The sequence below is a fragment of the Penicillium verrucosum genome (assembly GCF_028828655.1).
Source record: "Penicillium verrucosum strain IBT 35672 chromosome Unknown utg000001l_segment0_segment0, whole genome shotgun sequence".
NCBI lineage: Eukaryota > Fungi > Ascomycota > Eurotiomycetes > Eurotiales > Aspergillaceae > Penicillium > Penicillium verrucosum.
Window position 1 is genome coordinate 10355231 of NW_026643210.1, and position 25087 is coordinate 10380317.

The window sequence follows — 25087 nt, forward strand, 5'->3', positions numbered from 1 at the left end:
TGCGGGGGTTATATTCCTCTCCGCAAACAGACATCAAATCAAGTTCCAAAGTTGATGGCCTTTTCTCCAAATTGGGGAATTTGGAGAATTTGGGGAATTTGGGGAATTGCGGATTCGCGACCGATTCGACAGAAGTGATTAACAATCAATAGACAGACCTCGGGAATCGGCAGGAGGGTGATCCAATAATAAAATGAACATGCAAGGCTGCCAGATGGTGATATTCCAATCAATTCGACTTGGGTTGTGGTGCATGTGAACAACCCTGGAAGGGAAGAAAAGGAATATGCCGTACTCACCGGAGTTACGCGACAATCCCCCGAGACCACAACTCCACATGTCCATCCCCCAATGTTGAGTAGCAAGCCCTATCAGTGTCACAGATGCCAGAGGGCATTTGCTCGTTTAGAGCATCTCCAACGACACGATCGTTCACGTATGTCTTCCAGATCTTGGATCAAATACCCCCCACCCCATACCCCGTCTGATAACCCCCCTCCCACAGATACCAAAGAGAAACCGTTTGCCTGCGATCAATGTTCCAAGGCCTTTACACGCAAGTATGATACATAATCCAACCTTGCAGGTGCTTTTTTTTTTGCTTCTTTAGATACTTACTCACCCCTTCAGGGATCTGCTGGCCCGTCATGAGCGTCTCTCTCACAACCTCGACGCCAGTCCAGCCAGCAACCAGACACACACACCTTCCCCCGCTAACCCTCCCACCCTGGAAGGGTTAGACTCCTTGGCATCTGTAGTCCCAACCCATGTCCAATCTAATCGCTCTTTGCAAAGGCCCGATGACCATTATTCAGGAATATCGGGCGTACATCGTCCAATGCTAGGTCAGTTGGCTAGCACAGACGATCCTTCTGCAGGACCTACCACCCCATCTCCAGCCCCGGATTTCGGATATGCTCTAGGTGGCTTCGGATCTGGATCATATCATGGTCATGACTTCACCTCATTCTTGGATAGCGTCCCCTTGCCAAATCATCCATTCTCGTCGGCTTATCAGCCACTCCCGCTATTCCCACCCTTGAATTTCTCCCCGGTTCCGGACTATGATCAATCTTCTGATAGAGGGACACTGACTGAAACTACTCCTTCAACTCCTTCGAGTTCTGTACTTCCCCGGCATGGTGCTCAGTTACCTTCGCTCCAGCCGGAGGGGTATCACATATCCTCCAAGACACGCCAGCCCACGGGATTCGTACCAGTCACGGCTCAATGTCGGGAGAAGTTTTTGGATATGTTGTCCGACTACGCCAATGTGGTCTCAGATCCATCGTTGCCGTCTCGACATGCACTATCCCGATGTTTGACCGGGTATGTAACTGGTTTCCATGAGCACTACCCAATTGTCCATATCCCGACTCTCGATGTAGACTCGATGACATTACCGCTCTTCTTATCAATGGCGGCATTGGGTGCACGGTATTGCCGCGAGCCAGATACCAGTATGCGGCTTTATCAGGTTGCCAAGCCAGTGACTTTGGAACATGTCCGCCGGGTCTTCCAGTCGGGCAAGCTGTCCCCGGCCAATGTGGCCGACGACATTGATACCCTAGAAACTCTACAATCTTTATTGTACCTAACCTCGGTGTCGCTCTGGTTTATCAACAACCCTCCATACCATGAGGGGCTGTCCCTTCGCAGTGTAATGGAAATGCTCATGCGAAAAGGAGGACTCAACCACCTACCCGAGCAGGACGGGACATGGAGTAGCTGGATACGCCGGGAAAGTGTAAAACGCACCAAACTAATTGTTGTCTGTTTCTTCAACATCCAAACCATCGTCTTCGACGTCCCACCAATGATCCTCACAGAAGACTTCACAATCGAATTACCCAGCACCGAAAAAGAATGGCAAGCCACGCACGCAGACCTCTGGCGGACAGAGCGCCTAAAGAGTCCCGGCGAACCGAAATTCCAAGATGCCCTTTCCGCCCTATTTGGCCCAACCAGCAATGTAGAACGGTTCTCCTCACTCGGAGGCTACGTTCTAATCCACGCAATCCTACAAGACATCTGGCTAATGACGAAAGCGGGCCGACTACCCGTGTCCCGACGAAACCGCTTCAGCCCCTCATCAATGACATCTACACCGGAGCTCGTCCACGTCGAGCAAGCCCTAGAACGCTGGTGTCAGTGCTGGGAACGCAACCAAGAATCCTCTGTTGACCCACTCAGCCCGAACGGCCCTCTATCCTTCACATCAGCAGCCCTACTCCGACTAGCCTACATCCGCCTCAACGCGGACTGCGGCTCAGCCCGCCAACTGCAAACCTGGGACCCAGTCCAAATCGCAACAAGTCTCCGCGACAACCTCTCCGTCCAACGCGGCGACCGTCTCACGCGCGCAGCGCTCCACTGCGCACATGCCCTCAGCACACCCGTCAAGCTCGGTATTGGATTTGTTGCGCACTCGCAGGTGGCGCAGTGGTCGAATCAGCATGCTTTGTGTTCTCTGGAGTGCGCGGTGTTGCTGGCAAAGTGGCTTGAGGCGATCACGGTGTCGGATCCGGAGCCGAGGTTGACGGAGCAAGAGACTCGGTTGAGGGATTTCGTGCTTGAGATGGTTATGGAAGTGCAGCATGGTGTTTCGAGGGAGTGGTTGCTTGCTACTAACACTCGGCTTAGTGCTGCGGTTACTAGGTTGTGGGCCAGACTATTTACGGCGGATTATATTTGGGAGATGGTTGCTTTGATTGGGAGGTCTTTGGATAGTTATGCGGATTTGCTAGAGCAGTAGAATGGCAATTTTAAGGCCAGTTTTGGGGTCAACTAAGGCGAATTTAGGGCTAATTATAGTCATAGTCGTGTAGTAGCTACCAGACAAGGGTTGCACTTGAATCCCGACAAGGGCGTGTGTGTACATCGTACGGACTTTGCACAGGGCTCCCCGGTGACTCACTGGATACCAATTGGGCCTTGAGACATTGCGGTTTGAGGATTTTCTGACGTGAGAACCCATCTAGTTAACTATCTATGTTGTATGCTGTACACCAGTTCTCCAATTCTCCAATCCTAATGCCTAAGGTCTAATGTCTAATGTCTAATGCCTATTTTCTCAGGCCCTCATAGCTAAGATCAGACCTCGGTAGTTCATTCCATTACCCTCTTCTTCTTCTTCTTCTTCTTCTTCTTCTTCTTCTACTACTACTACTCCTCTTCCTAGTAACCAATACATACTTCCATTCACAACCCCAAATCCCAAATCCCAATCCAACCCAATCCAAAATGCCCCCTCACCCCTAACAACCACCCCAGAAATCATAACCCTCCTAAAAGACCTCCACACCAAATCCCTAACCCAAGAATCAACCGTGGACTGGCCCACCCTGCCACAACAATGCAGCCCGGAATTCGACTCCATCATGCTGGACAAGTTCATCGCCCTCGACCAAGACAAATGCGAACTAGTCTACCACATCCTGCGCAGCATCAACGCAAAAACAGTCGTCGAAGCCGGCACCAGCTTCGGCGTTAGCACTATCTATCTAGCGCTTGCTGTTGCGGAGAATGCGAAGCGCGTTAGCGCTACCACTAAGCCGAGGGTTATCGCCACAGAGAAAGAGGAGTCCAAGGCTGAAGTGGCGAGAGCGCATTGGGCGAAGGCTGGTAGGGTGGTTGAGGATGTTATTGAGCTTCGTGTTGGGGATCTGCGGGAGACTCTTACTGAGGATTTGGGGACTGTGGATTTTTTGTTGTTGGATAGTAAGTTGGTGTTTTATTTTTATTTCCTTGGCTTGTGTGCAGTGTCTGGTTGATTCCCTGGTTATTATCTTCTATTCGACTTTGCATACTATATTGGTGTATAACTAGTTGACACTAGGAACATCTATACTAACCACTGCATCTAGTCTGGACCCCTCTCGCCCTCCCTGCGCTGAAGCTCGTCCAGCCGCATTTCCGACCTGGTGCGGTCATCATCGTTGATAATACGATCAAAGCGGGTGATAGGTACCAGGAGCTCTTTGCATATGTTGATGCTGAGGGTAGTGGGTTCCGACGGGTGACGATGCCGTATGAGGGTGGTTTGGATATGATTGTTTATCAGTAGAGGTAGTCTCTTGAAGTAACCCATAGCAATGGCATAGTAGTACGCTGTTCTCGACCAATTTCATGCCTGAGATCTATTCCAACATAGATACATACATACATACATACATACATACTCAGTGTTCTCTTTGGTAGGCCAAACGGGATCTGCATTGGAGTATCAACCATCAACCCCTCGAGTATTCCCTTCAATTCCACAAACCCCATACTTATGATAAATCCCCATCTACAATCCATATCCCCAATGTCCTCACCCCAATTCCACAACCCCCAAAGCCAATTCAACGCAGCCCCAAATCTAAACCCACCCGCAACACCAGCAACAAAAGACTACAAACCAAATCACGTAGCACTGGGAATCCAAGACCCATCCCGCTCACTGCATTTCTACATCAACCTCCTAACTAGGTATGCGCGTAATCTTCACCATGAATGCCTGACCCTTTACTATCTATTACCTCGGACATGCGCCGGCAGAGGCAAAGACCGAAGAAGACATCACCGCTTGGGCGAAGAGGACGAGTGAAATACCAGTTATGACGGGGATAAGCGGACTTCTGGAGTTGTATCATGTGCATGGTATGGAGGATGCCGGTGGTGGTGGTGGTGTTTCCACGGGAAATGTACCCCCGCATCTTGGATTCGCGCATTTGGGATTCACGGTTCCTGATGTGTTGGCTGCTGTGCAGAGATTGAGGGAGGGTGGGGTTAGGATTCTTAAGGATGTGGGTGCTATAATTTCTGATCCGGTGAGTTTCTATGCCTTCATAGATAGGTAGGGTTGATGATGTGAGTTGATAGGATGGATATACGGTCGAGTTGATTCCTCAGAGCGTTTGAGAATCTACTTTTGTTACACTCTACGATTGCAGCACGGTTTGTTTTAGACAACAGGTCGGGAATGGAACATCCATCCCGTAAAAATAGCTTAATGTAGCCTGTACAACCGACATGAGATGGTAGAGAAAAATTACCGGAATTACGCGCCCCAGCTGTCATCCTCCGCAACGTCGTAGTCCATATCACGCGCAGGGGCAGTGTTGCCCACCGACGTGGACGACATGACTGTGTCTTCCGGTTCGTCCTGCCCAAGGCCACCCTTGAATTCCGTTGATGATCCAGCGGTAGGAAGGACAATAGGAGGGTTGGCCATCCAGGTGAGTTGGACCTCGCCCACGGAAGGAATGTTCCAGGGGGAGAACATGAGCTTCTCAGCCTGGAAGCGCTCTTTGAATGCTACCACGACGGAGTTGGGCTGGTCTGGGTGTGCCTCGATGGATTCGTATTCGCCAACGCCCTAGAACATAACAAATTAGTACACGCCGTGCTTGGTTGGAAATATACATGACTTACCATCAGGTGCTGACGCAATGCTTCGTCTTTGTCTGAGTTCAGTTCAACGCCCGATACGGCGACTCGTCGAGGCCGGTTATCCAGACGCAGCACACCTCCTCGTCCGCGAGCCGCAAATCCACCACGGCCACGGTATCCTCCGCGGAAATTGGGGTCATAAGCGCCGCGTCCGCGGTATGTGCCTCGGCCACGGAAGCCACCACGACCACGGTATCCACCTCGCCCTGAAGGGTCAGCCGCAGGGTCTAGGCCAAGGCTCTTTGCCTCGTCCTCGAGGGCAGCGAGTTGAGCTCGCAGCTGTTTCGTCTCATCACTGATATTCTCATCGGCGGCAGACTCGGTGACCATGGCATCCCCAGTACCGGCAGCATCGCTTGTGTCTGCTGTGGCTCCGAGTCGCTGCATGAGGCGGGCCCGCTCCTCCTGCTGTTTCTTGAGAAGTTCATCGCGCTGACGCTCCAGAGCCTGCTTGGCGGCTTCAGTCTCCTGTCGCTTTTTCATTTTCTCCTCGTGTGCCCTTTGTGCTTCTTGTTGTTGCTTCTCGAACTCTTCTTGGTTGAAGGCGGGTGCCTCAGGTTGTGCGCTTTCAGGCTTTTCCTCGCGATTCGGTTTGTACCAGTAAACCTTCACGAAACGGTTGTCGAAGATGACCTTGGGACTGGACCATGCGGCTTTGGCTTCGGGGAAAGTTTCGTATTTTACCAGAGCGATCTTTTTGTAGGGTTGCAAAGAGACCTCCGTAATGTTACCAAACTCAGAGAAGAACTCGCGCACAGAATCCTCGTTGAACTTGTCGTCGGGAATCTGCTCAACAACAATAGTCGTAATGGACTGGTCCTCATTGGGTCCTGCCGATGAGAAATCCGACCGGCCTCGTCCTCGCCCACTAAATCCGCCACGGCCACGGCCGCGGCCACGGTCACCGCGTGTGGGAGCACCGCCCCGCTGCGCATGCATACCTGCAGTCTTTGGGTCATATTCTGCGACTGTTAGCAAAGGTATATCTAGGATGAATGAATTTCTCTTACCATCGTCTTTCGAGACACCTCCCTCCCCGTGTTGGTAAGGGCAGGTATTTCCTAGGTAACAAATACCCTGGGTATCATAGAACGGACATCGCTGGCTGCTTTGTGGAATCTGATCGGCTCCTGGCTGACCGGGAGGACCAGGCATCCCAGGCATAGGCATTCCCGGCATCTGTGGGAATCCCATACCCTGCATAGCCATCATTGCTCCCATAGGATCGTTCGGGTCAAACGGCGGGAAACCAGGCATCATGGGGAAGCCACCGGGCTGTTGCGGAGGGAACTGTTGGCCCTGCTGCTGCGGAGCGAACATTTGAGCCTGCTGCTGTGGGGGATATTGTTGACCCTGTTGCATCTGATGCCCACCCATGAAGTCGCCACGGCCACCTCCGCGTGCGCCGCGTCGAGCAGTCTTCATAGCGCGATTCTGGAACCCACCATCATCGTGTTCCGGCTCCCCTTGGAATCCCTCATTAAAAGTTCGTTTGCGGTTGGCATTGCCAGGAGCGACAGCAGCTCTTGGGCCGCTGGGGGCATTCTCAGGGGGTTGTGACGAGGGAATGGGGGCAGCGGGTTGGGGCTGGCGCTGAAGCTGGGGTACAGGTGCGGGTGGAGCAGGCGCGGGTTGTTTGGGTCCGAATGTTGTAAAGAGCTCGTTGACGAATGGTTGCGTGTCTAGTAAGCGTTAGTCATATGAAACAACCCCAAACGATCGAGACATCAGACGCACGTTCGCGCAGAAAATCCTCTAGGTTTTCCACCGAGACCTTTTTGATTTCGTCGGCTGGCGCATCGGACCTGACTAGCGCCAAAACATAGTCTGCGAGCACATCAGAGTCGGCATCAGAGCTACAAGCGAAGAATACGATTAGTCGTTGCTTCTTTCCCGAAACCGTGTCAAAGTGCCTGATCAACTCACATGTCCTCCAGTTTTTTGACCACCCATTTCTTCACGTCAGCGGCTTCCGCGTCAGTGAACTGCATGGCGAAGATGATTTTCGAGCAATTTCAAACTGCGACAAGTGAATTGGGTCGGACGAGAGATTGACGTGAAAGTGACGATGATTGCAGGGATTCGGTTTCAACAAAGCCGTCACTCGGGAAGATCCCTGCGTGCACAGTGGTAATCGTGTATGGAATGAAATTACAGCTTTGTGTTTCAAATAATAAAGCTTGAGAATGAGCTGTTTTAAGCTGATAAGCATTCACCCCCAACCGTGAGGGAATAGAAGGACATGGGCTGGGGAGGACGCGAAGGTGAGGGCAAAAACGCGAGTCCCGGGAGATCACGATCACGTGCTTTTATTACATAGGACAATACTGTTTCTATGGGGGATTGCGATCATTTTGTGTCCTGCTTTTCGCTTTCTGATCTTTACAATTACTCATATAACCTCTACGGAATAACAGCTGTGCCTAGCATACCCAAGTTTTATTTTCATATCGAAACTGGTTGCTAGACTACAGCAAAAACGTAAAAAAAAAGCAAAAAGACCCTCGGTAAAAAGCAAATGTAGAAACAGCAATGAAAGAACAGAACCAATGATGCCCAGAGGCTTCAAGGCTCATGCCCGGATTTCTAAAGACGGAACGATCGAAGCAAATACCGACGAATGAGGGAATAAAATTTTGTTGAACCGAAGAAATTGTATTGAATTCATCAATCTCATGAAAGATTCCACGAATGACTGGCAGAAGGGAAATTCTGGGTGACCGTGAACATTTTTACAGCTTGTCGTAGTACTATAGAACGAGATTAGTGTCTGAGACCAAGAAAGATAGTGAGCAAAAAGACTTACGTTTTCGTAACCGGGAACGACCTCCTTGAGACCCTTGCGCTTGCGCATTTCCTGGACGACCTGACCGGGCTTGGTGGTGGGGTCGAGAGGAGAACCGCCGGGGAGGATGCTCCAGTGATCGAAGACGGACTGGGGGAAGGCCTGGCCACCGGTAGCGGAGCGGAGATCGGCAGGGAAACCGAATGACTCGTTGACGGGCAAGTAAGCCTTGACCATGAACAGAGGGGTACCGGGACGCTGCTCCTCAGTGTAGACGTGACCACGGCGGCGGGTGAGGACACCGTAGATACCACCCATAGCCTGCTCGGGAACCTGGATCTCGACGTTGAAGATGGGCTCGAGGAGACCGGGGTCGGCCAACATGGCAGCGGCGTACAGAGCACGACGAGCAGTGGGGATGATCTGACCACCACCACGGTGAATAGCATCAGCGTGCAGGGTAACATCGAGGACGTTGAAGCGGACGGAACGCATGGGCTCCTCGGCAACGGGACCCTCGCGGGTAGCCCACTGGAAACCGGAGACAACGGAATCCTTGATTTCGTTGAGGTACTGGACGGCCTTGGTCTGGTCGACGAGCAGGTTGGCACCGGTGGTGTCGGGGCCGAAGCACCAAATCTTACGGGCATCGGTGACATCCCAGCCGTACTCGTCAGCAAGGACACGGGCACGAGACTTGAAGTCGTCACGGGGGCTGATCTTGCCAGACTCAATGGCGAGGGAGACATCCTCCTCGATGGGCTGAGCAGACATGTACAGACGGTTGTGCTTGTTGGGCGACTTGGACAGAGCAGTCATGCTGGAGGTACCAGCGACGGTCTCACGGTAAGCGACGACGGGGTCGGAGATACGGAGGGGAACACCAGCGTGGTCATCCTCGAGATCCTTAAGACAAATCTCGAGGTGGAGCTCACCGGCACCGGCGACAATGTGCTGGCCAGACTCGTTGATCATGGTCAGGACACAAGGGTCGGACTTGGAGAGACGCTTGAGACCCTCGACAAGCTTGGGCAGATCCTGGGCGTTCTTGACCTCGACGGAGCGCTGCACAACGGGGGAGACGGAGAACTTCATGACCTTCATGTTGTGGGCAGTCTCATCGGTGGTGAGGGTACCGGACTTGAGCAGGAACTGATCGACACCGACCAAACCGACAATGTTACCGGCGGGGACATCCTCAATGGGCTCAACGAAGCGACCCATCATGAGAATGGTACGCTGGATGGCCTTGATGAAGAGATCCTCCTTGCGGCCGGGGACGTAGTTGGGACCCTGGATACGGACCTTGACACCGGACTTGACGGTACCAGCGTAAACACGACCGAAGGCGTAGAAACGACCCTTATCGGAGGTGGGCACCATCTTGGAGACGTAAAGCATCAGAGGAGCAGTGGGGTCACAGTCGCGGATACCGATGCAGGCCTTGTCGTCAGTGGGACCCTCGTAGAGAGTCTCGGCACGGTACTTCTGGGCAGTGACGGGGGAAGGAAGGTGGATACAGATCATCTCCAGAAGGGCATCAGCGGCAGGCAAGAACTTGCGCATGATGAGCTTGAGGAGGGCCTTGCCCTCGAGTTCCTTCTCATCGTTGGTGAGGACGACCTCGAGCTTGTCGAGAAGGGTGAAGATCTCATCACGCTTGTTGTGGTTAACAGCGGCGAAGATCTTGAAGATGGGGTCCAAGATGAACTGGTTGAAGGCGCGCTCAAGGGTCTTGCCCTCGTGCTCACCCTTGTTGGTCCACTTCTTGGTCTTGGGGTTGAAGAAGTTGTCGCCCCAGAGACGCTCAAGCATCTTCTTGCGGTCAACACCGAACTTCTTGGCGTACTTGATGGCGAACTGGCGGACAGTGAAGCACCAGCCGTGGAGACCGGAACCGAAGGCGATGGTTCCTCTGTCGGGGTAGACCTGGACGTCACCGAGAGCCTTGTCAAAGTAGGTGGAGATGATGACGTTGACGGACTCAATGGTACGGGAGAAGGACTGGTACAGATCCTCCTTGGAGACCTGGAGCTCGAGAAGAGCACGATCGACCTTGTTGATGCACAGAACGGGCTTAATACGCTCGGTCAGGGCCTGACGCAGGACAGTCTCGGTCTGGACACAGACACCGGAGACACAGTCAACAACGACAAGGGCACCGTCAGTGACACGGAGAGCGGCAGTGACCTCGGAGGAGAAATCGACGTGACCGGGGGAATCGATCAAGTTGATCAGGAACTCCTCACCATCGACGGCCTGGGGAATCTCCTTAAGATCCTCTGGGTCGGGGAACTTGGCGTAGAGGGAGATAGCGGTGGACTTGATGGTAATGCAACGGTCCTGCTCATCGGGACGGGTGTCCATGAAACGAGCCTCACCAGCCTTGGCGGCGGAAATAATACCGGCACGCTGGACAAGGGAGTCGGACAGGGTGGACTTTCCGTGATCGACTGAAGCACAGAAACCAAGTCAGAATTGGTCATTTCATAGTGTCATATCATTCTTTAGTAAAGAACTTACCGTGAGCAATGACGGACATGTTTCGGATGTTAGCCCGACGGTCCATCAAGGACCGGATCTGATGTAGGTCAGTATCGGCATTCATGATGACTTGGTGATTATCTGTTCCAAGACAGAAAGGTTCTCAAGTATCACCAGCGGAAGTGAGAGACGAGAAATGGAAGGCATGGAAGGAGAGCAATCGAGGGAAATATATGCCCTCCTTCCGCTGGTAATATTTTCTATAACCTTGGAACCCTTGAAAGGTAAATACTAACCTCTTCAATAGTGAAGCTGTTCACATCATTGTTAGTTGTACGTCGTAGAAAATCGTTCTAGAGAACCACTTACTTAACCATCTTGGCGGTTGATCCTTAGAAAAAACTAGGATAGAAAAGAAGAAGAAGAGCACACAGATGACTAGGACCGAGAGTTCTCGATCACTGAATCAAAAATGTCCTATGTGCAACTGCTCCTGAGAGAGATAGAGGGGGGAAAGAAGAAGAAGAGGGGAAAGGGAAAGTGGGAGAGAAAAAAAAGGAAAAGCGAAAGTGGGGACTTTTTTTCTCCTCCCGGTTTTGTGCGTTTTGAGCTGACTAGCCCAATTATTTTTTTTTCCCTTATGGGTGTATTATTATTCTCTCTTTTTTTTTGATTGCTCACCTTCTTCTCCTTGACTTTCATTTGGGTCCTTTTTTTTGATTTCAAATCCTCTATACTTTCATGTCTTTGACTCACTACGCTGACTTTTTGCCATCCGTGGGTGCTCCGGTGACGTTTGACAGTCATATCACAAGCGAGAGGTGTATTCCGACTCTTTTTATAGCTATATCTGGGATATACAACATAATATAATCTCTTTGACCTTTCTAAATGAGTCAATTTAGAGCTTATGATTCATTTCATGCTTTTTAGCTTTCCCAAGGTTCCCTCAAACACACTTGACTCTGTCCAAAACCCCTCTATCAACTTGGTGGGGCAATGCAACATTAGTAAGCCATTTCAAATTGATCCCCAGGGCTACAGCATATAGCTCAAGAGCTCAATGTATGGTACACCGATATAGCTATTATTTATATGTGTACATAGTATATAATTCAAAATAGAGATACCTCAAACCTTCAATTGCATTGAAAACAACATCCTCTTTCTACATAAAACTAGGAGACAAATTTTCACCGATCTTCTGGCTCGTGCAGCACCGTACATTAGTGGGGGCAAACTCCTCATTTGGAGGCACCAAGGCACCAAGGCATCAAGGCATCAAATCATCCCACCTGCATACACCTAGTTACCTAGTTAGTTATATCATAGAAAGAAACTACAAAGCTACATGTAGTCAAAGCAAAGTTAATAAAACCAAACAAATAATTAAATCTGTCAAATGCTTGACTCTACAACTAAAATAGAGGATCTCAAAAACAATCCATAAATCGGGACGGTCTTTCAGCCCGAGTGTTCCGGTGCCCAGTCCCGGCAGCCATCCCGGCCGTATGATATGGAATCGTGCGATTCAGCGGGCGTTTCCGTTGGCCAGAAAATCCAAATGATAAGATTGGAACCTTCCATTGTGAAGTACCGTACCCATATGGCCTCCCTTGCCAATTCCTTCACTCTCCCAGAAACTAAGCATGACCGAAAGCAATATCACCCAAGCTCATAAGCCATTGCCACCTTACCAACCGACGAATCCGGTGAACTAGCCCGTCTATCTAATTCCATTGATGGCCATCTTTGCTACCTGGGTGCTTTCTAAGCTGCGTGTTCTCACATGTGGCTCAAGGTCTTAGCCATTCTAATAATCAGGGGGCTCCTCACGTAATGGGGTGTATAGCCTAGCCTCCTTTTTTCCTCCTCGCTATACTTATTGACTTGTAAAGGCTGTCCAATCTGCTATAATATACTAAATGCAACTAACATAGGATCCTGACCGAACTATCCTAGAAATTAATATCTTGTTGTCACAGTCATGAATATGTTTGGTGTGATACAGTGAAACGGCAACCTATCAAGGGATGAGGCAGGATACTGCAAATACAAAATCACCAGTAGTAAACCTCGTCACTTCAAAATGGTTCACACTTAATTGTACAACCTCAGCGCTATATATGCATTAAGTCTTTCCATATTTCTGTACAGGCAATAATTTATCATGACATATACTGTACGGGCTTCGAATGAAGTTCTTATATGCCCTGCAAGGCCTATCCATGGAGAAATATATATATATGGTTAGTCAAATCCAGAACAAGCACCATATAGTTACATAGGCAGTGATGCCAGTTAGTTTAGAACAAGCAAAACTAGAACTATATCTTACACTATTAGATGGGATGATGGACAAGGCAATCAATAAATTGTTGGCTGAGACACAAGTGTTGCGTTACCATTTTTGAAACTCACTAGATGGAAACTAAATATCGTCTTTTAATCATCTATAACTTAGTATACCTCTCTTCAATATAGGTATTCTAAACCAATATTTTTTCAGTCAATTAGCCCCCAAATATTCCGTACATTCAGACCCTCAAACACCTAGCGGGCGCCACCTAATCGCTAAGAGCTCCTTGGATAAGCGAGTCCAATTGCGACTAAGCCAAGTTGTTCTGCTATAGCCAGATAACAATCTTACTCTAAGCCAGGGGTTTAGCGTCAATTTAGTTATACCATATTTAGCCCCTATACAGAGCAGAAAAATTAAAATGTCGATCCCCAGTACAAAGATGAGTTGTAAAATATCCCCACGTTTAACGTTTAACCGCCGATCGACATCCGTAGTGGGTCGTGGCTTTTCGTCCTGGGCGTCCTGGGCGTCTCTTATAAATGCTTTGTCTGGAAAAAAGAGATGTGCCTGCTGTGTTCAATGTGCCTTTAGAACACAAGAATGTCGCGAAATATGTTGCCAATACACAGTTAAGGAGGGACGATACAGTCCTCCTTCCAATCGGCAATAATGTATGATGTCTTTGTCTTGATCCTGATAACATTTACCTATAACTTACTAATTGTTACCTTTTCAGGAAAATATTATTTACACCAACATCTACTAGGCACCCCGCCACAGAGCATCGAGGTGGAATTTTGGATGGTCAGTAATGGATGCTAGGTGCCTATAAGGACCTCGTATGATTGTGCTATGTTTCGAGCCAATACAAACTGCAACGGCTCCGGTGGCTATAACAATACCCTTTCTACCAATATGACTGATATGCATTCCAACTTCACCGTTAGCAAGTCGATTGAATCAGACATGACCATCACTGGGGGGTAACCGATACTCTTATTGTTGGAGACACAACCTGGAGTCTATGAAGCTTGGAGTGTCCGTTGTATTTGGATTTGTTCACACCACCAGAAAGAAGAGCGCCTTGTTTCTCATCCTACGAGACTTCTGTGGATGCAGGATATAGAGGATTTTCCATATACATACTAAAATCCGGGGATCTGATGGTTCCAGCATTAATCAATGCTTCAGTAAGGGGGATAAAAGACGAGTTTGTTTCGCCATATCCTAAGCCAATAATATCTATTCAAGAGATTAGTTATATATGACCTCAGGATTGTATAGACGTGTCGGATTACTCGGAGCGGCATCCACACTGGGAATTCCATATACTTCCTATCTTCAACAACCCTTCCGATTATAGAAAGGTTTTTCGGGTCAATACGACGAGCCTCTCTACCAATGAAACACCGATGTTTCCCAAGGGTGGAGTGGGGTGGGGGTAGGCGCCTTGATACAAGATCTACTTGATCCCTTGTTGTCTTATTGTCTTATACCTATGTCCTAGAACCCATCGCGCAGGATATCTTCTCTCAATTGGGTGCCACTGAAACCCAACGTCTGGGCCAACCTCTATCCCATATAATACAACTTCCAGTGACACAATGCACGTTCGAGTTCGGGGCTGCGAGTTTCAAGCTTGATATCGGTCTATTCATAGAAGCACGTAGCGCAATTATTGATGAGGACACCTGCCATTTGGGCATTGTCGCGAAAACCGATACCAAGGACGCAAACAGTGTTGGGCTTGGGGCAAACTTTCCTCGATAGATCTACACTGTCTATGATACGGGCAGTAACGAAATCAACTCCAACGAAGATGAAATCCTCGAAATCACGGCTGGCAAGAATGAAGTCCCTGGGCTACATTGGAAAAGGGTGTGACAGGTGATACAGAAGCCAAAGATTCCCACGAGGAGAAGTCTACCAGCTCCCGCATTTATAACAGTGTAGGCCTGCGGCTCTCCTTTCTATCTTTGTGATATGGGCTCTCTCTGTTTATAGAATTTGATGTATACTATGTTATTTTACCTAGCTCGTCATGAAGTCTTTTGAATTCTTCCCTGAACACATATGGTTATAAGAATCTGTTGGTTAGAATTTGCCTGTCTGATCTATTCATGCATTTCCAACGATTCGACATAGAAAATGTAAAGCCGAGACAGGCAATCGGGTTTAGTATTCCCCTCGAACGTCTCCAACCCAGCGACAAATTCATCCCATGAGCCATTCGATGCCATAGGAGCATTGTTATAGAATTGCAGTCCTGAAATGTGCATGATATTTTCCAAATCCGGGAGCAGGCCATCCGCCGCTTGGGATTCCATCTCCCGATGGATCTCTCTACTCAGCCCACCTTGCTCGACATACCAGGCAGAGTCTTCTTTTATGACTCCGATGTCGTAGATATCAAGCAATTTGGTATTGGGATTGGTTTCCCTGGCAGCTTCGAAGGCTATTCAATGACGGATTGCGTCGACTAGCGGAAGGAGCAAGTGGTAGGAATGATATCCCGATTAAACCGTTCGCTTCGTTTTGAACCCTAGTCAACAGATTCAATATATAAATCATTTCTTCATACCTAATTTTAGTGCAATAACTATATATGTACCTGTATGGATGGATGCAGGAGCATTCCCTGAGTAACAAAAGAAAGCATGGAATCTTAGAGCAATCCGCCTCAAGCCAAGGGTCACGATAAGTCACGATAAGTGACGATAAACCAGATAAACCACGATAAACCACGATAAGCGATAGGATCTTCTTGAGGTCACGATAAGGGTGTGTATATCACGTGCCACAATACGCCAACGACATCTGGCAGCCAGCCTTCATCGCTTTGTTCCTCAACATATTCACATCTCTCAAGCCTTGTACTGTATCTGTGGGAAGCTGTGTGTCAATCAGACTGTGGGCTCTGAAATATCGGCTCTGCCTTAGTTCACTGTCAAGGCCTGTTTACCCCTGCGAAGCATTCTATATTGGAAGGGCAAATGCAGAGACTCGGCGTGTCGACTCGATTATATGGATGTTTGAATTTCCTAGGTGGGGGATCGCTTTTCGATTAACTAAGCGACCAGTACGAGGTGAGTCCCAAAATGCTCGGCGGCGCCGCGACGCGACACGATTGCTTCCATCCCATCTACCCTTTCCAATCATTGAATTTACGTCCGGATTCGATCGATTACGGCCCGTGTAATTCTGAAACGGAATGGCTAACGAGTCTTCTAGACTCCAAAATCTAATTGAGGAGCTCGGGTTTCCCCCAAGCGAGCATCAATTCTTGCTTCGTCTTTTCGGCTCGTCCGACCCATTTTCTTGGCTTCCTGGTGCAGACCTAGAGACCAGTCACAGCCGGAATCAATCTGGTCAAAATAGCTCTACCAGTATTGCTCGCAGACTTGCATCTGCTAGGCTCTGGCAAGATATTCCTCCATTTACTGAGTAGATTTCCCTGACTAACCTGCCACCCTCACAGTGAACGTGCCAATCAGCTTCGTCTACGATCCGAGCACCGTCATCCTAGTGACTCCCGTGAAGGTTTAGAAGGCAGAGATCGGGTTCACTACGAAGAAGAGTGGACTTCCCTGATCGGTACAGATTCAGAATCACTGCTCTCCGAGTTACTCCAACAGCTTGCAACGGACGACGAGCCTCCCTCCCCTGAAGACCCTAAGGCATCAGAGAACGTTGCACACCCTGGATCATTTGCACCCCCGAGCCCGTCAGTCTATGACAGCGAAATAGGTGAGCCACCCGACTCTGTTGATAACTTCGACGAGACCCCCGGAACCCAAGGCAATTGCGAAGAATCCCAGGACCCGAGGACATTAAATCAACCTGGGAGCTTTGAGCGGCTACTTGAATCATTCTCAAGTCCACCCGGTTGCAATCAAACAGTCAAGGGCCAGAGTTTCTCCCACCTTTATTCCGACGCCCAACGAGTGCCACCGAAAGACAGTGCCCAGGCTAACACATCAACGCTTGCCAGCAGTCAGATCAAACCTGCGACTAGTCTTCCTCGGATTTCCCGATTCTCTGAAGATTTGGGAGACAGTAGCCCGATCGGAGAACAATATTCTTCCAGCATCTGTGCCAAGGCTGATACATCTGCACTCAACACCAGTAGGCTCGACACCAGTGGGCTAGGTAATACCTCTCCTAGTTCTTCTAGAATCTCCCCGCCGGTTTATTCAACTGTCACCAACACTCGGAACACTTCCCTTCATATCCCTTCCCTGACCCCCAGCGGCTCTTTCGGAGAGTTACGTCTCCCTGTTGATCATCACGAGGGACAACGAGCGGATCCTGAAAGCTCCCACAGGGCCCAGGAGCGCACAAACCGGTACACATACACCCCTTTCCCTGAACCCTCCTCGAGAGTTCGTCCGATTAGCCGTGTGATCAGAAGGCAGTACTCCTTCCGCAGCATCTTCGAAGGGCGCGCTACACCTACAGATCCCCCTCGATATTACAAAAATACGCCTCTTCATATCTCTACTCTTCCGCCGGCGGTCTCTTTCGCCTCTAGAAAAAGGAACACATCAAAGCCCAAGAGAATCTGGAAGAATTGTGTTAAAAAGGTCAAACATTTGCTTTGTCGAACCCGCAAACGCACGCCATCTGCTCTCAATCATTAATTCCACGTCCGAGAAGCCGCATATCTATACAATCCCTTCAAACTCGTCTCACTCAACCTCCATCTCTATCTTTATTCCTTGCTCACTTTTATACCTGTCTCATTCTTACGATCATCCATTTTCACACCTCGCTCATTTCAAGCCTATCTTCCCTCACAATGGACTCTCGAACGTCTCGTCTCCTGGACCCATCCTCGGCAATGGCGGCCATCACCAAGCACAAGGCAGAAGCGATCAAGCTAGCTCGCGAACAAGGGGTGGCTGTCCAAGAGATGTGTCGTCGTGCGAAAACCGAGGTTCCACCATACGAGTTTGAAGAGTTGATAGGCAAAGGTGCCTATGGTCGTGTTTACAAAGGTCATCAAACACCATCGGGCCGGCTGGTTGCCATCAAAGTCCTAGATATTGACTCGCTAGACTACAAGTCGCTTCGGGATTTCAGAGATGAGTCAATCAAAGATTTCATTCATGAAACAAAGGTGATGAAGCAAGTGAAGGATTCCGGTGCAAAAAACATCAATGAGATCATTGAAGCCATCTCAATTCACTCTCAGTTGTGGCTGGTTTGTGAGTATTGTCCCGGTGGCAGTGTCCGTACCTTGATGCGTGCAACAAACGACAAGCTCGATGAGAAATACATCATTCCAATCGCTCGTGAGCTAGCTGTTGGGCTTCATGCTATTCACGAAGCTGGAATCATTCATCGTGATGTCAAAGCTGCAAATATTCTTGTTCATGAAGAGGGTCGTCTGGAAATCTGTGACTTCGGTGTTGCTGGTGTCCTTCAATCACAGCGAGACAAACGATCCACCTGGATTGGAACACCACACTGGATGCCACCAGAGATGTTTGCAACCCGTGGAGAGGCCCATCAATATGGCAATGAGATTGATGTGTGGGCGTATGGGTGCACACTGTTTGAATTCGCGAACGGGAACCCGCCAAACGCAGGCCTGCGAGAACGAATGCAAATCGGTCGCCAACTAAATCGCAAGACTCCCCAGCTGGACAGCGATGTGTACAGCCAAGGCCTGAAGGACCTTATTTCCTACGCCCTTGACTCCAACCCTGAAACTCGTCCCACGATGGCAGACATCCTTGCCCACCCCTACATTGCCGGTACGGAAGAGGAATATCCAACCGCCTCGGTTGGTGAGTTGGTGAGAAACTACTACCAGTGGTCCCAGCGAGGAGGCCAGCGGATTTCTTTGTTCCACCCAGGCGGTGCCGCGGCAGCTGAACTCCCAGGCATCGAGGAGTCAGAAGATGACTGGAATTTCAGTACAACAGATGGATTCGAGCGAAGATTCTCTGTCATTGACCTGGACGAAATTGCCGCCTCGCTGGCGGAGATGCAGCAGTCCATCAGTCCTACCGACACAACTCCTGAGCAAGAGATGTACGAAAAGTTTTCGGAGGATGATCTTAACTATGAAGATAAGGTCAATTTCGATGAACGTGTGCGCCGAGGCGCAGTAGCAATGGAAGGCCTGTTTAATGAAGAGAAGCCCAGCTACACATATGAAACAAAAAATGACTTTGTCCCCATCGAACCTGCCCAACCCACTTCCGATCTTCCCCTTCGTGCGGAAACAGACCGCTCCTCTGTCACATCAACTTTTCTCGATATCGATATCGGGTCATTCGAGGCCTCGCACTACGCAGCAGGAGCTCCATCTGCGCAGCCTTTCCAATTGGTCGATGCAAATACTATCCGCGCGACCCGGTCCAGTCTTCGATTGAACAGGACCCCCTCCGAGAATAGCTCAAAGTCGTCTGATAGCGGCGTGGATGACGATGCGAACCTCGAAGATACGTTCGTGCCTTCCGGTCCTCGACCTCCCACCATGGACTGGAAATTCCCGTCATTCACACAAGATGAAGAGGAACAACCAGAAGAAGAAAAAGCAGAAGTAGAAGAAGAAGAGAAGGAGGTCCCTGCACAGGAGCATGTCACAGACGAGTCTTTCCAGGCTGAGAAGCGAGCTACCATGCAGTGGACATTCCCAGTGATGGGATCCGTGCCCGAGAGCCAAACCTACGATGACCGACATGACACCCTCCGGGCCCCGCTGCCTGAGGTTCAACCTCCACCGCAGTCGCAGCCACTGTCAACAGATGAACCGGGTGACTCACGTCCTTCGACTTCGGCATCGAATACCTCCGACTCAGATTACGATCCCTTCCGCTTCGATCGCCCCACCACCCCAGAGGGTGCAAACTCGCTTCATCACAGTCATTTCTTCGACACAGAACTTCCCGCAATGCTGGAATTAGCCGGTTACAATGAATATGAGGCTTCGGGGATTCTCGATGGCCCCGGGCCAGACGAAGAATCTCACCCTGTATGGAAGGAGCACTCCAGAACTTCCTCGTATGAAGATGGTATGACAGCTTTACCTACCGCCGTTCCAGTTCCCCAAACCCCCCCACTGCTTCCTCAGTGACTTCGGGCCCGGTCTCAGAACCGGGATCTCCCGTGTTCGAAACTATTCGACATGTACGACACGACATGTCTGAAGTCCCCATGCCACAGGTAGAAGATAAGGGACCAATCCCCTTCCCAGCTCTCTATCCTCCGAATGCAGCGAGTCTGATGGAGGGCACTGATGATGGTGTGGTGGCAGCAGAACTCAACCGTTTACTAGGTGATTTCCTAGAGTCGCTTTCGGCGACTGGTGAGGCATTGTCACGGGCCGAGATCAAGCATGAGATGAATGGTGTTCAGGTTGTTGAGCAGGTCTAGATGACCAAATATGGATCTGTGGGATATTATTACTGGCAAGTAAAGCCCTGAAAAGGATCCAGGAGTGTCAAGTTATCTACAATATCAATAACTAATATTATGTTCGATTTGCATGCATTTTATCTCCACTACATAGTTTCCAGGAAGGATGATGATGTAGACACCACTTCTTGGCTGCTAGAGATAAAGATGTATCCTATTTGATAGCTGAAAATACACTTGGAGACATGTCTGTAGTATTAAGGGTCCTGGTCAAGCCTGATAAGCATGACTGAACAAGGTAGAAGCATATACACTGAACTTGTCTGGCAGGCTCCGAGTTGGCACCTCAAGTGCCCAGGTCTTAATTTGAAGAGGCAAAGTCTCCTCCATTCTTTTGTCTACTCTTTCTCTTCTTGCCCCATCTCGCATTTCATCTCTTCTTCTTTTTCTTCATCCTCCTTCATCACTTCTTCCCTTTGTATCTCCCTATCCATCCTCAAATACCTCAGCAATGCCACGAGAAGCCTCGGTGCCCTTTGGTGGGTTCTCTCCTCCACAGAACCCTGGTGAATGGAAGAGGGCTCTCCTTGATGTGAAATGGCTATGTCTCAATCAACAATACAAGCAATGTGCCTTGCGTTGCAATCAGCTCATAGACACCGCGTCTAGTCCGGTTTGTGTTTCACGTATACCATCCCAAATTCTGATTGCTAACGGGTTTATGCATAGCTTCATCCGATCTGTGCGACCTACCTCCACTATTATGCAGCCACCTCATATGAGTACATGGGACGAGCAGCTCATATCTTTTCGGCTGTCAAAGTCCCGCTTCTGACTTCTGCTATGGAACGGTTTCAGACTTCCTATGAGTCTTTGCCAGCTACTATCCCTGTACCAGTTCTGAATCCCAACCAGACCTATTCGCCAGTTACTTTCCTTCTTTCGCCCGACTCGACTCCTCGGTCTTCGTTGAGTACTACCGAGTGGAGCCCTGCAGTTTCCCCGGCCTATGGTGTCCCTCCTGGTCCTGATCCAAATGCTCAAACTCTGTCAGTTCAGAATCTGTCGGCACATAATGCTAGGCTAGCTCACACTCCTCCTTCGCCTGACCATTCTCCCTATTCCTCTCCAACCCATTCTGTTACCACTGCCTTTTGTCTCACGCCACCTCCTACTGTTGGAGAAGCCTCGCGTCTTGACTATAGCGCTCCTGCTCCTCCAGCCTTTCATATCCCGCCTCCGAACTATGCGCCTCCACCTCCACCACGCGCCGTTCCTGTTCGCCCGGCTACCAGGGATCAATTACTCTCTTTTAATAGTGCCCGAGATGGACTTCCCAACGGGGGATCTATCGTTCGAAACATTGCACGCATGATTGATAACTCCATTATTGCGGGAGCCGACGACCCTTTTGTGACCCGCACGCCGCCAAAACATCCCGATCTAAAGCGGCCACCAGTGCGTCTATCTCCGATCACGTTCCCAGCTGAACTTGAGGACCCGGTAAAGCGCAGCGAGCTCATTCCATCCCCACTTGCCATTCGGAAGAGCTCTGGCGAAGTGCTCATGTGCGGCAGCTCTGCAATGGTAATTTGCGGAGGCTCAGAGCAAGAAACGTCTAGGAATGAGGTGAATCGACCAGTCCGAGCTCGCCCACCCCGGCTACCCTTGAAGATAATCCCATCCGGACGTCTGAATGCTAACTCAAAGGAGACGAGTCCTCCTCCCCTAGCACCGCGGCCGAAGCGTCTGAGTCCCGTCCTCTCTTCACCCACGACCAAGGCTCCATCGACCCCCACGCCCGTTATGAGAAAGAAGATTCCCATCCTCGGCTCGCCAGAGAAGAAAAGAATCAAGTCACCCTCGTTGCCATCTAGAAAGTCATCCCCCTCCCCCGCGCCTGTCAGCTCTGAGCGCGCCGCCCAGATCAGTGAGTTCAACGACGCCGTCAAGTGGCTCCGCGAGCATATTCCCGCCGACGTGGCCGGACTCCGCAAGCAGATTAAGCATGTTTCGGATTTGCAGCAGGCCCGTCGGTCTCGCAACACTACTATGGCCCGCTCTGCTTCCTTCTGGACTTTTTCTCCCGTGAAGATTAACCCCGATTCCGGTGAACCCCAGGAATCGACTGTGATTGAGGGGCCTAATATCGATGAGTATGGAAATGTTATTCGGGTTGAGACTAAGGCGCAGCGCATTAAGCGGCTCAGGGAAGAGGATTGGAGGATTGGTATTCGGTCGAAGCATAGTCTCTGGAAGGGGACTGAGTACTACGATAAGCTTTGCGAAACTGCTTTGGCAGAGCTTGGTCCGACAGGTTATGGATCTCGCGAATGGATGCAGCGCTGAGATCTTCCTGTCCGTTATCTTGCTGGTTTCTTTTTATTATTTGCTCTTTTTTTTCTTTTTTTTCTTTTTTCGTTTTTCGTTTTTCTTTTTTTTTTTGCTTTTTTGCTTTTTGCTTTTGTGCTTTTGTGCTTTTGTTTTTTTTTTTTCGTGGGTTACCTGTCGTGAAAATGCTGGTACAGTTTCATGACATGAGCTATCCGATTCTGGATGCTCGATGGGTATCGCATTGCTCAATCTGCCTGGGTGGTTGACACTTAAGTCATGGTTATCACCATGATCTGTTGAGCAGTGGTTTGGTGGAGTTGAGTATGCTATCAGGTTTACTGGAGGACAGCATTATTGCTTCTTCGCTCGGTTGATTTCGTACAAAGGATCACGATCTGGTCTTTTGTGTGTTTACAGCTTGGACGATCCCCTATTTCTTCAACTTAATCTCAAACTTAATCTTAATTTCAATCCAAAGTCAATCTTGCTATTCTTATCCTTCGTTCTAACAGTCCACCACCTCAAAGACCTTTGCTCGACACAACCAAATCCTTCTCCCAGCCCTCCACCTCCTTTACCAAACACACCATCCAGTTGATTCCCGAGTTGATCTTGAATCTTGCTTAGATTTTGGTCCTCGGTGAGTTTCTTGTCAGTAAGGCTTTCTATAAGTAAAACCTGGTTAGTATGCTTTTGCCTTCTCTTCTACTTTGTCATAACATTCTTTTCAATCTATAAGACGCCTTTGTCTCACCCATGTAGTCCAACACGAGCTCCTGGGGCTGTTTTTGGTATGGGTCTAGATAACCAGTGACCCAAGCGCCAAGTAGAATTACCTGGATGGTAAGAAAGAAGAGGAAGGATAGCACAATTGAAATTTCATGACGCCGTGCTACATAGGACCCTGGTGGGGTCGGGATATTTATTGCCGATCAAGGAAGGACTTGCACATCAATCGGTATGCATCATGGCATTTTTTCTCTTTTTTTTTGTTGCCAGTCTAAATAAAGTGTTGTTGGGATAAAGTAGTGTTTTGGCTCTGCAACATACATAGATCTACCACAGCTCTTGGAGCTTCAAATATTCTATTTGTGTCCTTTCATTTAGCTAGGGGGAAAGATAATAACGTATATCTTTGCACTTCAGGGGTAGAAAATATAAGATCAAAAAAGGACTGTGGATTCTTCATACAACATAGTGGGTTGTAAATAGTGACATCTCCCAAAATCACATGCGAGATCTACACTGTACATGTAGTTCATGTGCATAACTAACTAATTGGACTTTGATGATAACTTGGGGAATGTACATTTTGCTCTTAGTTTATGATAATTATCCAGTTTTTTTCTCTTTTTTTCTCCTTTTTTCTCCTTTTTTCTCCTTTTTTCTAATTAATTGATTCTATAGAATCAGCCCTGGAGGCAGTAACATTCCCGTTGTGGCTGTGCTTACGGGCGACTAAATATGCCATCCGACACAAAACTCTCTCATTGGTTATTACCCCACCGCCTAGTTCATCACTGCCTCCAGGGCTTCTTGAAGCATTTACTAATTTTAACTTCTCTTTTATTTCTATACTATACACTTTATAGATTCAATTCAGGTTCAATTCAGGTTCAATTCAGATTAAGATAGTAAGAAATCAAGAAATCAAGAGCCAAGACTTGAGACTTAGGAGTATAAAGAGCCAGGTGTTAAAAAAATAATATCGTATTTGTAGAACAATCTCCTATACATATATATAGGCTTGCTAACTATAGACTAAGCCCTATTTGTTCGTTATTTACTCCGTACTATTTGTTAGCTTGTTTACTATAATCGAGCAGAGTTTAGATGGTTTTAGCAGGGTATATAACCCCCTACATTTCTAGTTTAATCAATTAATAATTCTTCCTCTGCTTTCTCCCCACATTGTAACAGGTTGCTCAACAGTATTCATTTATAAAAATACTATATAAAGTAACTAACTATATAGTTAGTTATTCAACATGGTACTTGTGAAGTGAGAGTGGATCTAAATTATTGCCTGGCAATATAAACCAATGAGAGAGTTATGTGTCGTGTGGCCTATTTAGTCGCCCGTATGTGCTGGCGCTAAACCCTACAACCCCAAATCAACTCGAGGCTTATCGCGTCTAGAACTCCTGATCTTCCCCCTCTCTTCAGACACTCTTTTTTCTATCATTTTTTATTTTCATCTCCTTGGCCTGACTTGCCATTGAACTGCGATCTCTGATATTTCTTGGTCTACGTGTGGTATGTTTACTTCATTGGTTCTGGTTGGAATCTTCACGCAGCCAACCCCGCGCGCATGGTCAACCCCTCGCATTGGGCATTGGGCGTTTCTATATTTTCTATATCGCTGACCTTATTGTCTT

The 25087-nt window shown here is 48.9% G+C and overlaps 9 protein-coding genes across 9 annotated transcripts; 6 read left to right on the forward strand and 3 right to left on the reverse strand.

Annotated features, from left to right (window-relative positions):
* Positions 1–351: 351 nt before the first annotated feature.
* Positions 352–2755, forward strand: N7516_003771 (transcription factor domain-containing protein; the record flags this gene model as incomplete). The annotated part of the gene is made up of 3 exons (XM_057216491.1): positions 352–436; positions 506–560; positions 631–2755. 3 exons carry the CDS (start codon positions 352–354, stop codon positions 2753–2755), a joined length of 2265 nt encoding a protein of 754 aa, XP_057078374.1.
* Positions 2756–3182: 427 nt separating this feature from the next.
* Positions 3183–4591, forward strand: N7516_003772 (O-methyltransferase; the record flags this gene model as incomplete). Its single annotated transcript, XM_057216492.1, has 3 exons — positions 3183–3720; positions 3867–4062; positions 4474–4591. Coding segments are annotated over 3 exons (852 nt in total), but the record flags the coding sequence as incomplete, so codon positions are not given.
* Positions 4592–4601: 10 nt separating this feature from the next.
* N7516_003773 (putative lactoylglutathione lyase (Glo1)) lies at positions 4602–4905 on the forward strand (the record flags this gene model as incomplete). Its single annotated transcript, XM_057216493.1, has 2 exons — positions 4602–4814; positions 4867–4905. The coding sequence occupies 2 exons, from the start codon at positions 4602–4604 to the stop codon at positions 4903–4905; spliced, it is 252 nt and encodes an 83-aa protein (XP_057078376.1).
* Positions 4906–5044: 139 nt separating this feature from the next.
* On the reverse strand, positions 5045–7427 carry N7516_003774 (CCCH zinc finger and RRM domain protein; the record flags this gene model as incomplete). Its single annotated transcript, XM_057216494.1, has 5 exons — positions 5045–5362; positions 5419–6398; positions 6447–7118; positions 7174–7292; positions 7363–7427. The coding sequence occupies 5 exons, from the start codon at positions 7425–7427 to the stop codon at positions 5045–5047; spliced, it is 2154 nt and encodes a 717-aa protein (XP_057078377.1).
* A 741-nt stretch (positions 7428–8168) lies between these two features.
* N7516_003775 (elongation factor 2) lies at positions 8169–11082 on the reverse strand (the record flags this gene model as incomplete). The annotated part of the gene is made up of 5 exons (XM_057216495.1): positions 8169–8186; positions 8243–10674; positions 10745–10802; positions 11002–11017; positions 11075–11082. 5 exons carry the CDS (start codon positions 11080–11082, stop codon positions 8169–8171), a joined length of 2532 nt encoding a protein of 843 aa, XP_057078378.1.
* A 5136-nt stretch (positions 11083–16218) lies between these two features.
* Positions 16219–17647, forward strand: N7516_003776 (uncharacterized protein; the record flags this gene model as incomplete). Its single annotated transcript, XM_057216496.1, has 2 exons — positions 16219–16451; positions 16486–17647. 2 exons carry the CDS (start codon positions 16219–16221, stop codon positions 17645–17647), a joined length of 1395 nt encoding a protein of 464 aa, XP_057078379.1.
* A 158-nt stretch (positions 17648–17805) lies between these two features.
* On the forward strand, positions 17806–20393 carry N7516_003777 (putative serine/threonine protein kinase; the record flags this gene model as incomplete). Its single annotated transcript, XM_057216497.1, has 2 exons — positions 17806–20032; positions 20092–20393. 2 exons carry the CDS (start codon positions 17806–17808, stop codon positions 20391–20393), a joined length of 2529 nt encoding a protein of 842 aa, XP_057078380.1.
* Positions 20394–20886: 493 nt separating this feature from the next.
* On the forward strand, positions 20887–22724 carry N7516_003778 (uncharacterized protein; the record flags this gene model as incomplete). The annotated part of the gene is made up of 2 exons (XM_057216498.1): positions 20887–21048; positions 21105–22724. 2 exons carry the CDS (start codon positions 20887–20889, stop codon positions 22722–22724), a joined length of 1782 nt encoding a protein of 593 aa, XP_057078381.1.
* A 423-nt stretch (positions 22725–23147) lies between these two features.
* Positions 23148–23611, reverse strand: N7516_003779 (uncharacterized protein; the record flags this gene model as incomplete). Its single annotated transcript, XM_057216499.1, has 2 exons — positions 23148–23374; positions 23464–23611. Coding segments are annotated over 2 exons (375 nt in total), but the record flags the coding sequence as incomplete, so codon positions are not given.
* Positions 23612–25087: the final 1476 nt, after the last annotated feature.